This window comes from Leucoraja erinacea, chromosome 25 (assembly GCF_028641065.1).
Source record: "Leucoraja erinacea ecotype New England chromosome 25, Leri_hhj_1, whole genome shotgun sequence".
NCBI classification, from domain to species: Eukaryota; Metazoa; Chordata; class Chondrichthyes; order Rajiformes; family Rajidae; genus Leucoraja; species Leucoraja erinaceus.
This window is the reverse complement of record NC_073401.1, coordinates 24944155-24959252: the sequence shown is the minus strand read 5'-3', so window position 1 is coordinate 24959252 and position 15098 is coordinate 24944155. Positions and strand designations below refer to the sequence as shown.

The 15098-nt window shown below is 41.0% G+C and overlaps 1 protein-coding gene across 2 annotated transcripts in view; it reads left to right on the top strand.

Annotated features, from left to right (window-relative positions):
• The window catches only part of mlec (malectin), a 44016-nt gene that overhangs the window by 14825 nt on the left and 14093 nt on the right, over nt 1-15098 (top strand). The window contains exons 2-3 of one of the 2 annotated variants that reach the window (XM_055655265.1): nt 701-793; nt 3138-3316. In XM_055655265.1, the coding sequence (XP_055511240.1) occupies nt 3152-3316 (165 nt within the window). In that variant the 5' untranslated portion in view covers nt 701-793; nt 3138-3151. The remainder of the gene's footprint in view (nt 1-700; nt 794-3137; nt 3317-15098) is intronic. The other variant, XM_055655264.1, reaches the window with a different exon arrangement.

Genomic DNA, 15098 nt, shown 5'->3' with positions numbered 1-15098 from the left:
AAAAAGTATTTCCTCATCGTAGCCCTAAAAGGCCTATCCCTTATTCTTAAACTGTGACCCCTGGTTCTGGACTCCCCCAACATTGGGGAAAACGTGTCTGCATCTACCCTGTCCAATCCTTTAAGAATGTTATATGTTTCTATAAGATCCACTCTCTTCCTTCTAAATTCTAGCAAATACAAGCCCAGTTGACCCATTCTTTCATTATACGTCAGTCCCGCATCCCGGGAATTAACCTGGTGAACCTACGATGCACTCCCTCAATAGCAATAATGTCCTTCCTCAAATTAGGAGACCAAAATGCACACAATATTCCAGGTGCGGTCTCATCAGGGCCCTGTGCAACTGCAGTCGGACCTCCTTGCTCCTAAACTCAAATCCTCTCACAATGAAGGCCAACGTGTCATTGGCTTCCTTCACTGCCTGCTGTATCTGCATGCTTACTTTGATTGACTAATGTACAAAATCCACACAGACAGCGCCTGCAGTCAGAATCGAATACGGATCTAAGACAACAGCAACTCTTCCGCTGTGCCACCGTGTCGCCCATGAAAGATGTTTCTAGTGTTGCCTTCTGTTGAATACTAGATATGGATAACCTAGGGCAACAGTGAATATTTGGATATTCAAATATTCATTTGTGTGAGTAAGTATTACATGACATTGCCTCTGAACATTTTGTCTCTTGGCTTTGATCCAGACTCGTCTCCATGTAAGTTCTGTAGAGGATAAACATCGGGGACCGGTGGTTTACCGAAAGTGGAGTGGTACCGGTTGCACAGGCATGACTGAGGTATGGCGGCTGCAACACTAGTGGTTTATTTTCTGTAAACCACATTGTCCCCAGTGTGTATTCTGTTTTGTACAAAGTGCACGGTTTGCATTTCTATAGCCATTTTGGATATTTATTATATATATGAGTGCATATATGCGGACATTTATTTTTCTTGTAATACTGAAGGCACTGGCTCACTTGAGTCTGGTTTCAGTTTGTTGGCTATCTTCTGGGCACCTTAGCTAAGTTATTGCTAGTGATGTACATGCCTGCACAGAGAGGTCCAGTCTTTACATATTGTGCACACATTCCCATTTTAATCACTTGGATGCAGTGAATATGGTAACAGAAAGAGACAGAAGGTGGACTTTCTCAGGCACATTGTCCTCCCCACCTGATGGGTTTTTTAATCTACTGGGGATGGTCCAGTGCAGAAGGTACACAAAAATGCTGGAGAAACTCAGCAGGTGCAGCAGCATCTATGGAGTGAAGGAGATGGGCAACGTTTCGGGCCAAAACGTTGCCTATCTTCTTCGCTACATAGATGCTGCTGCACCCGCTGAGTTTCTCCAGCATTTTTGTGTGCCTTCGATTTTCCAGCATCTGCAGTTCCTTCTTAAACACGTCCAGTGCAGAAGGTTTAGTCCCAATGATTAGCTCGTGACAGGTCACAAACACCTGAAATTAACCATATGGACCCTTGAGTAGAATGTTAAAGTATATTGCATTGCACCTTATGCTGGAATATGAGGAAAATGGTCGAGAAGAGCAACAGGCCATGTGCAGTAGTTAGAATGGTTTAGTGATTCAGTGTGAAAACAGGCCCTTTGGCCCACCGAATCCACGCTGACCAACGATCACCCCGTGCGCTAACACTATCCTATGCATTAGGGACAATTAATAATTCTTACCTACGAACCTATCTCCAATGATGTATTATAAGTAATTCATTCCATCTTTTTTGATATTTGTAATTCTTTTTTTCTCTTTCTCTCTCATTCTATCTATATAAAAAAAACACGAGAAGCAGAATTAATCGACATTTGAAAATTTTAATAATGTATGATTGATGTATATGAAAAGTTTTTTTTACTATAATATGTAACTATACTTTATCATAATATGTTTACTTCTAATAAAAATATTAAAAAAAAATAATAATAATTCTTACCAGAGCCAATGAACCTGTACATCTTTGAAGTGTGCGAGGAAACCGGAGCACCTGGAGAAAACAGGGAGCCAATAAACACCGTGCAGACAGCACCCATAGTCCGGATCGAACCAGGGTCTCTGGTGCTGTAAATCAGCAACTCTACTGCTGCGCTACCGTGCCACTGCTCACCACTGTGCTGCCCTGGTGGTTGTGGTAGCAGCTCTTTGAAACGGTGAACCAATGCCAAAAATAACAAAATTTGCTGTCCTTCCATAAATACTTATCTCTATCGTGTATATACTCAGTGTAGCAAAATCCTGCCCAGTGAAACAAGACAGCATTTAGCAAATGGGCTCTTTTGCTTTTTCTCAAAATGCTAACTTTAATGGTGTTACAAACAATTGCAAATAATTTGTGAATATGAGAGGGAGTCTGTCTTGCCTTTCCTTCTTTGCAAAACAAGCAAAGGCAGGATATTATCCGATCATGTTTTATTTCCATATACCTTGTCTACACCAATAGACAATGGATTTCTATTTTTTCTTTGTTTCTTAAAACTAAATACTTGATAATTACTCAACAATTGCTGAAAAGCAAAATTCAATGCTTCCTGTTAAAAGAAATATGAGCCGTCACTCCTCTTTTGGAGCCTGGAGATTATCGACTCTCATATCAGTCCAGAAACTTGAGTTCTTAATCGATGCTGACATTTTGTAGTATCGGAGGTGGTGTCATTTGAGTGAGATGTTTAACTGTGGCCTCGTTGTCTTCTCGAGGGAATGCTGAAGAGTATATGGATCTTATGCCATAATTTCATATGTCTTATGAAAAAGAGCAGGCAATTGGCTCTGGTGTCATGCCCATTAGTTGCCTCCTGACCAATGTAACCCAGCGAGGTAACTGGTCATTATTTCATTTCTTGGGTTGCAGTTGGCTTGTTAGCAAGAACTTTGCTTCAAAATGCATCGTTGTGTATAAAGCGATTTAAAATGTCCTGAAATCATGAACAATTCTTAATCAATTCAAATTGTTTTACTTTGCCCACTATTTGTTGCCTAATTAGCTGACCTGGATTCTTGTAGATTTGTAATATTTTGCTTGATAATTAATTTAGTGCATACGAGTGAGTGCATATTAGTTAGCTGAGAGCTGGAGATTATTTTTTTCCGAATCCTTTGTAACACTTGGCCGTCTTTCTTTTTCCTCAAGCGTCAGACTATGGGATGAGATTACCTATTTTTCGATCAATGCCTGAAGATCAAATTCTGTACCAAACTGAACGCTACAATGAAGAAACGTTTGGATATGATATTCCAATTAAAGAAGAAGGCGACTATGTATTGGTTTTGAAGTTTGCCGAAGTTTATTTTGCTCAATCTCAACAAAAGGTAGTTTTATTATCTTTTTGGTTGTGAGATGGAGGTTTGGGGTTCTATATGCAGGAAGTATAGAATTGTTTAAAATATATATAAATTGGTTGTTAAAATGAACAGAATAATCTCTGATAATAATTAGTGAGTCAGGCAACAATAACATGGAAATTCACTGTGGTCATCCACAGAAGCATTTCATAACACTGGGAAAACTTGGCTCCAGTTTTTAAAATGTTCTTTTGATTCCCAGATTCCATAAAGTGGAAATACTGTAATTTCTTTCTTCAATAAATGTTGATCAAATCATTCCATTAGTTGTTATATTCCAGGGAACACAGCCCTAGTTTCTGAAATCTCACCTTATAATTTGATATTTTGGATCCCCGTATCATTCAGGTAAATCCATGCTGTTTTCCAAAGACAGTATGTTGTGTTGTGTTGTGTTATGCTGTGCCCAGAATTGCTCGAAGTGGACCAGCTGTATCTAACTTCCATCCCTTTTATGCTGCAGACATTAAGATGTAGGAATGGTCTTGAGGAATGATTGGCTTATTTATGTTTCCAATCAAATGTTATGCAGTTCTACTTCTAAAAAAGAAATCTGAAAAATAAATATAGAAATGAATTATTTTTCAATACCTGTGTATATGTTCCTTTCCATTGGAATATGGATAGTTGTGTGTATTATATTTTCAGTAAAATCTATTTAGCAATTATAATTGTTCATGTAGTTTATTTTGAAACACCATGTCATTTAAAATTATTAGTGCACTGTTACAGAGACCTTACTTATCTGTCATTTTATGCAATAAGGACCTTTCCATTGGGTTTCATTTCAACTACTTAATCTTCTTAAAATCCCGCCCGTCAACTCACCTGGATTCCAAGCCCAGTTCCAGACCGAGAGTCTGATTAAGGGTCCGACCGAAACGTTACCCATCCATGTTCTCTATGGGATGCTGCCCGATATATTGAGTTACTCCAGCACGTTGTGTCCTTTTGTGTTTTAACCAGCACCTGCAGTTGTTTGTTTCTACTACTAATGATAATACCATACTCGGTTATAGTGGATAATCACCAATAACGGACATCTTTATCCCCTCTATGATCCAATGTAATGACTGGTAACTATAATATGAATTAGGAGCAGACAATAGACAATGGGTGCAGGAGTAGGCCATTCGGCCCTTCGAGCCAGCACCGCCATTCAATGTGTTCAAGGCTGATCATCCCCAATCAGTACCCCGTTCCCAGGGAATATGGGCCTTCTCCCCATATCCCCTGACTCCACTATTTTTAAGAGCCCCTATCTAGCTCTCTCTTGACGCATCCAGAGAACCTGCCTCCACCGCCCTCTGAGGCAGAGAATCCTGTTTGATCCTGCTCTGCCATTTAAATCCTGCTTGATCCTGCTCCTTCCACATTGTCACTTGCAAAGCCACTATCCCCTGTTCTCAATTTTTCCAGCTCACCACATCTGCTCCTAAGATGATGCTTTTCATTCCAGGACATCAGAGATTTTTTTTTAGTAAATGTGGTTCTCCCCCTGCAGTCGTGGATGGATCCCTCACCCGCGTCTCCTCTGTAACCCGTATTTCTGCCCTCGTTCCCTCTCCCTCCAGATGGAACAAGGATCGAGATCCCCTAGTACTTGCCTTTCACCCTACCAACATCTGCATCCAACACGTCATTCTCCTCCAGCAGCCACATCTTTCCATCCCCACCCCTTTCTGCCTTCCACTGAGACCGCTCCCTCCACAACTCCACAGCCTTGGTTCACTCATCCCTTCACACTCAAACCATCCCCTCTCCAGGTACTTTACCCTTCTACTTGTCCCATACCTGCTCCTTCACCTCCATCCAGGGACTGCAGCAACCTTTGCAGGTGAGACAGAAGTTCATGTGCTCCTCTTCTAACCTCATCTGGTGCATCTGATGTGGTTCCTGATGTGGCTTTTTGTATATAAGGGGAACCAAGCATATACTCAGTGACAGCCTCACCGAACACGTGCACTCAGTCTGCCAAAGGCGACCAGATCTACTAGTTGCTAACTATTTTAGCTCATCTTCCCCACCCCATTTCCATACTGATCTTTCTGTCCTGGGCCTCTGCCATTGCCAGAGTGATATTAGAATGCTTTCTGGGCTGCAGTTTCAATGTGGTTGGATGTGGACATGTGGTCAATGATATTTTCACCTAGAAACTTGAAGCTCTTAATTAGCTCTATTTTGACACCATTTACGTGCACTGGGGCATGTACTCCACCCTGATTTCTGTAGTCGGTGATCAGCAACTTAATTCTGCTGACATTGAGAGAAATATTGTTGTCTTGATATCATGCTACTAAGCTCTCCATGGTCTCGTCGTTTGTAAATGGAGTTAAAGCGGAATGAGGTCACACAATCGTCAGTATGCAGGGAGTATAATAAAGGACTGAGAAAGCTGTTTTGTGGGACACCGACTGGTGTTGAGAATTGTTGTGTTGCCGATACTTCCTGGTTATAATCAGGAAGTTGAGAATCCAGGTGCTGAGGGGATCCAGGAGTTAGGAGAAGTGTTTGGTTGATGTTATGGCGTTGAAAGCAGAGTTCTCGTCTATAAATGGAAGACTGATGTCGGTGTCTTTGTTATCTAGATAATCCAGAGAGCCAGGGAGATAGCATCTGCCGCGGACCGGTTATGGCGGTGGGTGAATTGCAGTGGGTCAATGCTGTCCGTAAGGCTGGAGTTGATATGTACCATGACTAGCCTCTCAAAGCAGTTCATGATAACAGATGTCAGAGCCTCAGGAAGTAGTCATTAAGTCATGCTACCTTAGTTTTCCTTTGGGATCGGGGTGGTAGCAGTCATCTTTAAGCAGATGGGAACCTATGATTAGAAAAGGAATAGATTAAACAGCCACAGCCAGACATAAAAAACGTTTTTATACACGAGTAGTTGCTCTACTCAACAGCCAAAAATCTGTAGCTGTCACTATGTCATGTTGTTACTTGTGGGCGGAGCACCAAGGCAAATTCCTTGTATGTGAATACTTGGCCAATAAACTTACTTACTTAAAGATGTCTGCAAATACTCCTGCCAGCTGGTCTGTGCAGATTCAGAGGATAAAAGCTCACCCTCTGCTCTCAGAACAGGTGAAGGTCATTCCACTTACTTTCTGTTCAAAATGAGCGTGGAATCCCTCGGGGAGGGATGCGGTTGCCTTGCTGTAATCGCAGGTGACTTTGGTTAGTTTGGGATGCTAGCTTGGTTTGGAATTGTCTCTTGGGACCCCTGATGGCTTTGTACAGACCATATCTAGGTTTACTGTACCCGTTGGGATCCTTGGATTTGCCCTTCAATAGGGAATTGATCTTGTAGTATTTACTGACTGACTTACTGATGAAGTCTATGTTGGCAGTGACATACTCACTTAGGTTGGCTGCTGATGGACTGGTCCCCTGACACCAAGCAGTCCGGTAGGAGCTGATTGGGTTTTTTCTGACTTTGATTTTCTGTATCGGATCGTCAGGTTCCTACACACATATAACTCTCAAGATCTGTCTTGTGCCCAGCACATTGATGCAATAACGAAGAAAGCACATCAATGCCTCAACTTCAAGGATTGAAGGTGTTTGGCATGTTGCCAAATACACTATCGAACTTCTACAGATGTATTGGCTGGTTGCACCACAGATTGGTTGGGTAACTCGAATGCCCTGGAACGAAAGAGGCTGCAGAAAGTTTTAGACATGGTCTGGTCCATCACAGGTATTGACCTCCCCACCATTGAAGAGATCTATAGGAAGAGTTGCATCAAAGACCCACGCCGCCTTGGCCATGCTCTCAACTTACTGCTACCAGCAGGGAGAAAGTACAAGGACCCGAGAACCATTACCTCCAGGTTCAAGAGCAGGTTCTTGCCAGCAGCCATCAGTCTGTTGAACTACACTCCACACGCCTAACGACACCCCTACTGTAGCAACAATCTACTGTGGACTGAGTTTTCGGTTGCACTGTGTACTTTAGTTTTTGTACCATTGTGACATGGTTACTGAGTATTACTAGTTTATTAATTTATTGCTTTATTATTGCATATTCATTGCTGTGTTGTTGCATTAAAAGGTGTGGAAAGCTGTAGCAAGTAAGAGTTTTACTGTTCCATTCCCAATGCATGACAATTTGCATGAGAATTTTACTGTTTCATTCCCGATGCATGCTCTTGGCTCTTAATGTAAAAGTGACTTGTCAGCACTTTGTCTTGGTCCTCTGGTGCTTTGTAATGCAGAGAAGAAATGAGTAGTATCATGTCTGTTATCATCAGCTTTTGTTCCCAGAGGCTTTCTGCTCTAATCACTGGCCTGAAAGAAGCATGGCTATAATATTCCACATAGGTGGGCAGGGCAAGGCAAGGATCTCAGGCACGCCCAATGTGTTTGTATTAACTAATTTATTGAAGACATTGCAAGAGGATTAGAAGGCCATTGCTTTGCTCGCCCTTTTGCCTGAGGAGTGAACAGGGAATTATTAATTATGTAAAAGTGATTCATCTTGCTCCATGCATCTCCCATGATGTATAGTTCAATTATAAAGGCCACTTAATGGAAAATATAATCTGCTTTCATTGTCGAAACAAATGAGTGGAATTCTGGATTCTAATCCGTTTTCTGTATTTATGGAATAAATTTGATTTTACAGGATTTTTTTTAAAATATTTGTTTTCCCCACAGTAAACTTTAGAACCATTGTGGGTTTTTTTCTCTCCTTTTTTTAATCTTAATATTCATCTTTCTTGACAAACTTGTTGAGCACTTGTGACACCTGTGCTTTTTTTAAGCCAAATATGAGGTTCTTAGTCTCAACCTTCTCAGGCATGACTACTAAATACCATAGTTTGAATAGTTTTCAGTCCCAACCTCCAGAAATTCCTTTCCCAAAGTTGATTATGTAGCCTCGCAGATAAGTGCTTTGGAGACCTGTCTGTTGGAATTCAGGAGGGTCAGATCCTTTTTTGTGCATTAGTTTTTATTACATTTACAGAGCATACTACATTATTCCTGTATGCAGACATTCCCCCTGGTTTGCCAGCAAACCTTTCCCATGATTTTCCCTACCATCATTGGTTTTGTAAAATATTATCAAATTTCTCATCTCAACTCATTCTAATCGAGCTGAATTGGTACAGAGTTTTAAAATTCTATATTTATAGGTAAAACGCTATTAGGAAAATGTGGCATGATTTAATGCAAATTTAAAGAGATTTTGTAAACTGCTCTGATTTTTTTTTTTAAACTGAAAGTCTCGATTTCAGAAATGTTTGTAGTCCTTTTTAGACATGAATGTCCCAATGTCATTGAGTCATAGTTATTTCATGGAAATGAGCTCTTCAGCCAAATTGGTTCATACTGACCAATTTTCCTATCTGAACTTTTCCCATTTGTCCCATATCCCTATAAATCTTTTGTGGCCATGTAACTGCCTTTTAAACATTGTAATTGTAACCACTTCCACCAGCTCGTTCACATAACTACCAGCCCCTTTAAGTCATTTTCCCATTCATCTTAAATCTATGCATTCTAGTAGATTTCCCTACTTTTGGGGGATGGGTGGGGAGAGGGGGGTGGGGGAAATAGACGGTGACTATTCACCTTATGCCTCTCATGATTTTTATATACTGCTGTACAGAAACCCCTTGATCCCTTACGCTGCAGGGAGAAAACCCTGGCCTATCCAGTAGGTATGTTACAAAACGTACCTGAATCGTGGCTGAGCATCTGCCCCTCCCCTTGTGTGTGATTTTGGAGCTGTTTGGAGGGGGCGGGTTTAAAACCCGATTTTTACTAGGCTGTTCCAATCGCAGATGTTCAGCCTAGTAAATCATTAACGGAGAATCGCTGCAAGACCCGGTCCCAAAAGCTATTATTAGTTTTATAGGCCTCGAAGAGTAGATAAAATAAATTTAAAAGCTCTCGTTCATTCCGCAAGCTCTGGCAGCCCCAGGGTTTTATAAAGCAAACAATTAAAGGTATGTACCTTATTTTTACATTAAATGGGGCATGTATATAACCCTATAATTATAATTTTCTATAGCGAGTAGCTCATTTTGGGCTTTTTATATCCCCCAGTATTTTTCTCGGCATTTGAGGGCACTAATCCAGCGCGCTGTCAACATTCTAAACCTGCGCGTTCCACATGAACCCACTAGAAAACCGATTTATTTACAGCAATTGAACACTAAATTCCTTCCATTTGGCCTATAAATTAATGTAAATTAGATATAAAAATCATGTTATATTGTGAATTATTTGTGAATAATCTTTGGACACTTAGGCTATTTAAAAATGTTAATCTTTCCTTAAGAAATGTGCTTTTGACTATCTAAGATCACAGCTTTTTTGTAATGCCCATTGAAAATCAATAGGGAACAAGATGCTAATTTCCGAGTATGAAAATGGTCATAACTTTTTTAATACTTGAGATATGAAAGTGAATTTGGTGTCAAATTAAACTTATTGTTATGATTTATCTGATGGGATAAATTGCAGACTTGATTTTTTAAATCTCAAAATTTTGTAACATTGCTATATCCAGTCTATCCGTTTAACTCAAATCCTCCAGCCCTGGTTTTATTCTTGGTTTAGTTTAGAGATACAGCACGGAAGCAGGCCCTTTGGCCCACTGAGTCCGCACCGACCAGCGATTCCCGCAGATTAAAGTTATCCTACACACTCACTAGGGACATTGTACACTTATACCAAGCCAATTAACCTACAAACCTGTACGTCTTTGGAGTGTGGAGAAAACTGAAGATCTTGGGGAAAACCCACGCCGTCATGGGGTGAACATACAAACTCCATACAGACAACACATGTAGTATGAATCGAACCTGGGTCTCTGACGCCGCAGGTGCAGTAAGGCAGCAACTCTACTGCTGTGCCACCGTTCCGCCCACGAACGTGAATTCTTGCCCACGCCCATTCTTGTGAACCTTTTCTCCACCCTTTCCAGCTTATTGGCATCCGTTTCTCTAGCTCGGCGACCAGAACGGCACACAATTCTCGAAGGGTTGTCACGCCAACGTCTTATGCGGTTGTAACATGACATCCTGACACTGGGATATCTGATCCATTTTCTTACCATTTTCAGACTCTGAGAAGATCTTAAAGAGCTTGGCATTGTAAATGCTAATCTTGTGCCTATTGAAACTCATTGAATGCTGATGCATGCCTCAAGTTTGGTTAATACTAATCTTTTGTCTAAAACAAAAAGGTAATGGGTCAAGACGCTTTCCAGGATTTAAGAACGTTTAGACTGATGCGTGTAAGGTACTTGGTTGCCAATGGTGTTGTTATTTTTGTTTGGGTTCCATTTTTGTTGATAATGGTGTTGGCATTTAACTGGTCATAAGTACTATTTAAATAAATTCTGGTAAATGATGTTAAAGATTACATCATGTTGCTTGAAGAAGGATTAATGCTTACCCCAGCTTCTTGACTACCAACAAATACAACTTATCATGCCACATTTCTGAATGTTAACTGCAAGTCACAGTAATTCATTTTATTTCATGTGCATTGAGCCCTTTCTTTAAGAGACAAATGATGGTGTGTGAATGCAATTTTGTTCCAGGCTTTGACGGTTTTAATTTTGTACCTTTTTGGTTGTTGCGAAATTGGCTCTTTATTAGTTCCAGTTTAACTGGTTAAGCATGAAAATAAATACTGCTCATTCACTAAAGTGGCAGCTGGTGGGTGTATGATCCACGTATCAAATTCTTCGTATGTTGCAAAACGTACTTGGCTAATAAAGTATGATTATGTGCTGGAGATGAGATAGTTTTCCAACTCTGTTCCAATTTTCTGGTGCAATTCCCGTGTTGCTTTGTGTAGGAAGAAACTGCAGATTCTGGTTTACACTGAAGGTAGACACACATGCTACTGTAACTCAGCGGGTTAGGCCACATCTCTGGAGAAAAATAATAGGCGACGTTTCAGGTTGGATCCCTCCTTCAGACTGAAAGTAGAGTTGGGGTGAGAAATAAACCCCAGGACATATCAGGGTCAGCAAAAGATGACCTCAGGAAGGGTGGAGCCCATAATGGCCCATTGTTGGCTGGGAAAGGTATGATAACAAGGGAGTGTGAGGATGCAACCAATGGAACTGGTATGACGACTAGGTTCTGTTCGTTCCAGAATGCATGAAGATGTTTTTATAAAGTCGATGGGAAAAGTTGGTTGACCTGTTGGTGGAATACAAGTAAATATGCACGAGCTCAAATTAAATGCTGAGTCGTCAAAAGATGCAAAGCAGACTGATTGGTATAAGATATTCAGTAGGTACACAAAAATGTTGGAGAAACTCAGCGGGTGCAGCAGCATCTATGGAGCGAAGGAAATAGGTGACGTTTCGGGCCGAAACCCTTCTTCAGACTGATGGGGGGTGGGGGGGAGAAGGAAGGAAAAAGGGAGGAGGAGGAGCCCGAGGACGGGAGGGATGGGAGGCTGTTTAACTGTTGGTGATTCGGGCATTAAGCTGTGAATCTAGGTGCTGACCTTTCTATGTTACTAAGGGATTCTTGCAGAAAGTTAGCCCTGGTCAGTGGCTGCTTTAAAAACGGAATATTCCAGCCATCAAACAGAGAGGGAAATGAGGCGAAAAGGAACTAACTTTACTATCATGAAATATTTTAGGGATGTATTATTAATTATCAGGGCAATTCTGTTTTTTTAATCAACTTGGGGAGGCATGGTGGCGCAGTGGTAGGTTGCTGCCTTACTACGCCAGAGACCCAGGTTTGATCCATGCTTCTCTGTACGGAGTTTGTACGTTCTCCCCATGACCTGTGTGGGTTTTCTCTAAGAACTTCAGTTTTCTCTCATACTCCAAAGATGTACAGGTTTGTAGACAAGCTTGTATGAATGCAAAAATTGTCCTTAGTGTAGGATAGTGTTAATATGCGGGGATCTTGGTTGGTGTGGACTTAGTGGGCAAAAGGGCCTGTTTCCGTGCTATATCTCTAAAACCAAACTAAAAACTTCCATTGAGAAGAATAGACAAATCTCTACTAGTCATTCGAGAAACAAGGAACTACAGAAGTGGAGTCTGAAGAAGGGTTTTGGCCCGAAACGTTGTCTATTTCCTTCGCTCCATAGATGCTGCTGCACCCACTGAGTTTCTCCAGCACTTTTGTCTCCCAAGGAACTACAGAAGTGGAGTCTTAAACAAAACGCATCTGCTGGAGGAACTCAGCGGCTCAGGCAACATCTGTGGAGGAAATGGACAAGTGATGTTTCGGTCCGAAGAAGGGTTCAGATTCGAAATATCATCTGTTCATTCCCTCCATGGATGCTGCCTGACCTGCTGTGTTCCTCCAGTACCTTGTGTTTGGCTTTGTTCTGAGAGAGTGTATTTTATCCCCTCTAACTTTGTTTGTTGGATAAACAATTAACAATTAACTGCCAATTACTAAATATTGTATACACATTGAGATCCATCGATACTCATCAATATGCTAGTTAATAGTATTTGTCTTGGCCTAATAATTGTTCAAAGCCAAAATGCTGATGATATCTTTGAATAATCCATAGCTAAATATGAAGTAAATACTCAGCTTGATATTGCTTATTAATGTTATAATTAAATTGCAAAAACAGGTATTTGAGGTTTACTTGAAGACTGAGACAAGATAATTAAGTCAAATACAATATTGCATTCAATAGCTGTTACTGAATGTAGGATTATGCATTCAAAATTTATATTAATACATTGGACAAGATTGATGTTTTTGTTGACATTCAAGGCTCTTTGTGTTCCTAATATAGAAAATACTTCAGAGACCTGAAAATTTGAAATATGAGCACAAGATTCTGGAAACACTCAGCAAGCCAGCACCTAATGTGGGAGAGTTGCTGGCTTGGGTGATTGTTTCTTTGAATCGCAAATCTAAAATATTGGCGATTCCAACAGGTTTTGAGCAACATGAAAACAGGGAAATGTTAGCGGCATTGAAAATGGGTGATTGGGGAGGTGGGGGGGTGTGCATTTGGGACATGGTGAAGAAGAAAAGAAAAGATCATGTGTGGACTCCAGTGGAGGCAGGAAGGAATAAATTTAACAGCACAATCACTAACATCTGCTGTCTGAAAAATTGTATGCAGTAGCAATTATCTACAATTGTTGTGCTCAGGAACAGAAAGCTGTATCAGAAACCTTAATGCAGCTGGCTTGGGGGGCTGTTCGTGGTGAATTTTGTTGGAATTGTGTCAAAGATGGGAACAAGAATCAAAATCTTGGCAATGTAGAGTTTCTTACACTAGTGTGGATCAATGTGGAGGAATGGTTCATAAACACCCTTAAGATACTAATTTTCTCCCCTCTGGCTGAAAAGCCTCCTCTGTAGAGCCTTGTCTTTTCTTTGGTTCTACATTCAAACATAGAAAATAGGTGCAGGAGTAGGCCATTCGGCCCTTCGAGCCTGCACTGCCATTCAATATGATCATGACTGATCATCCAACTCGGTATCCTGTCCCTGCCTTCCCTCCATACCCCCTGATCCCTTTAGCCACAAGGGCGACATCTAACTTCCTCTTAAATATAGTCAATGAACTGGCTTCAACTACCTTCTGTGGCAGAGAATTCCAGAGATTCACCACTCTCTGTGTGAAAAATGTATTTCTCACCTCGGTCCTAAAAGACTTCCCCCTTATCCTTAAACTGTGACTCCTTGTTCTGGACTTCCCCAACTTCGGGAACAATTTTCCTGCATCTAGCCTGTCCAACCCCTTAAGAATTTTGTACGTTTCTATAAGATCCCCCCTCAATCTTCTAAATTCTAGCGAGTACAAGCCGAGTCTATCCAGTCTTTCTTCATATGAAAGTCCTGACATCCCAGGAATCAGTCTGGTGAACCTTCTCTGTACTCCCTCAATCAATCGTCAAAGCCACAATGTTTGCAACAACATGGTCATGCTAAAGTTTAACTGTATTTTCATTCAACCTACTTGCTGAAGACCTTTGAAACTTTCCTGTTAACCTAAGATAAAACACATGCAAATATCAGTAAGCTCTTCCAAAGCTGCACCCAGTTGATCAGTTCAAATATCAAATATTGTTGGGCAGTGGATATGGACTTTGAACCCATTTACAAAACATTATTTTTAGGTGTCTCTCAAAGTGGAAAGTGAAGTTCTTTGCTTATATCTGTCATCGCTTTACAAAACACTGGGCCGGATTATGCGGTAGCAGGCATTCAACATTATCCATTATTAAAAATGTTATTACAAGGGAATGTACAAATGGGACTTTATTATCCGCTGTGACATGTCACAGTGAAATTCTTTGTTTTGCATCCCATACGCAAAGTATGTAAAGTCACCATGTAAAGGGGACGGACAAAGTTACAAGTGTTTAATGTATATCCCAATGGCCCATCTTTGTTCTTGGCGGCCCCCAAAGCCGGGTCCCTCTTTGTTTTTGGTGGGCTCTCCTCTCCCTGGGTCTTTATTTTCTTTTTTTTTTCCTTTTTTTTTACGGCAGACTGAGTCCCTCTTTGTTCTCTTAGCGCCATGCCCACGACCGACCTCCTGCGCCCACCGCTGGCCCATCCGACCTCCGGCAGGGGAGATTAAAACTAGAAGGTATATGTTTAAAATAAGAGGCTTATATCTGAACATCTGAGGAGCAGACCTTTTCACACAGAGGGTAGTGGGTATATGGAACAAGCTGCCAGAGGAGATGGTAGAAACAAGTATTTTAAAAATCATTTGGACTGGTACATGGATAAGAAAGGGATAGAGGGATTATGGGCCAAATACAAGA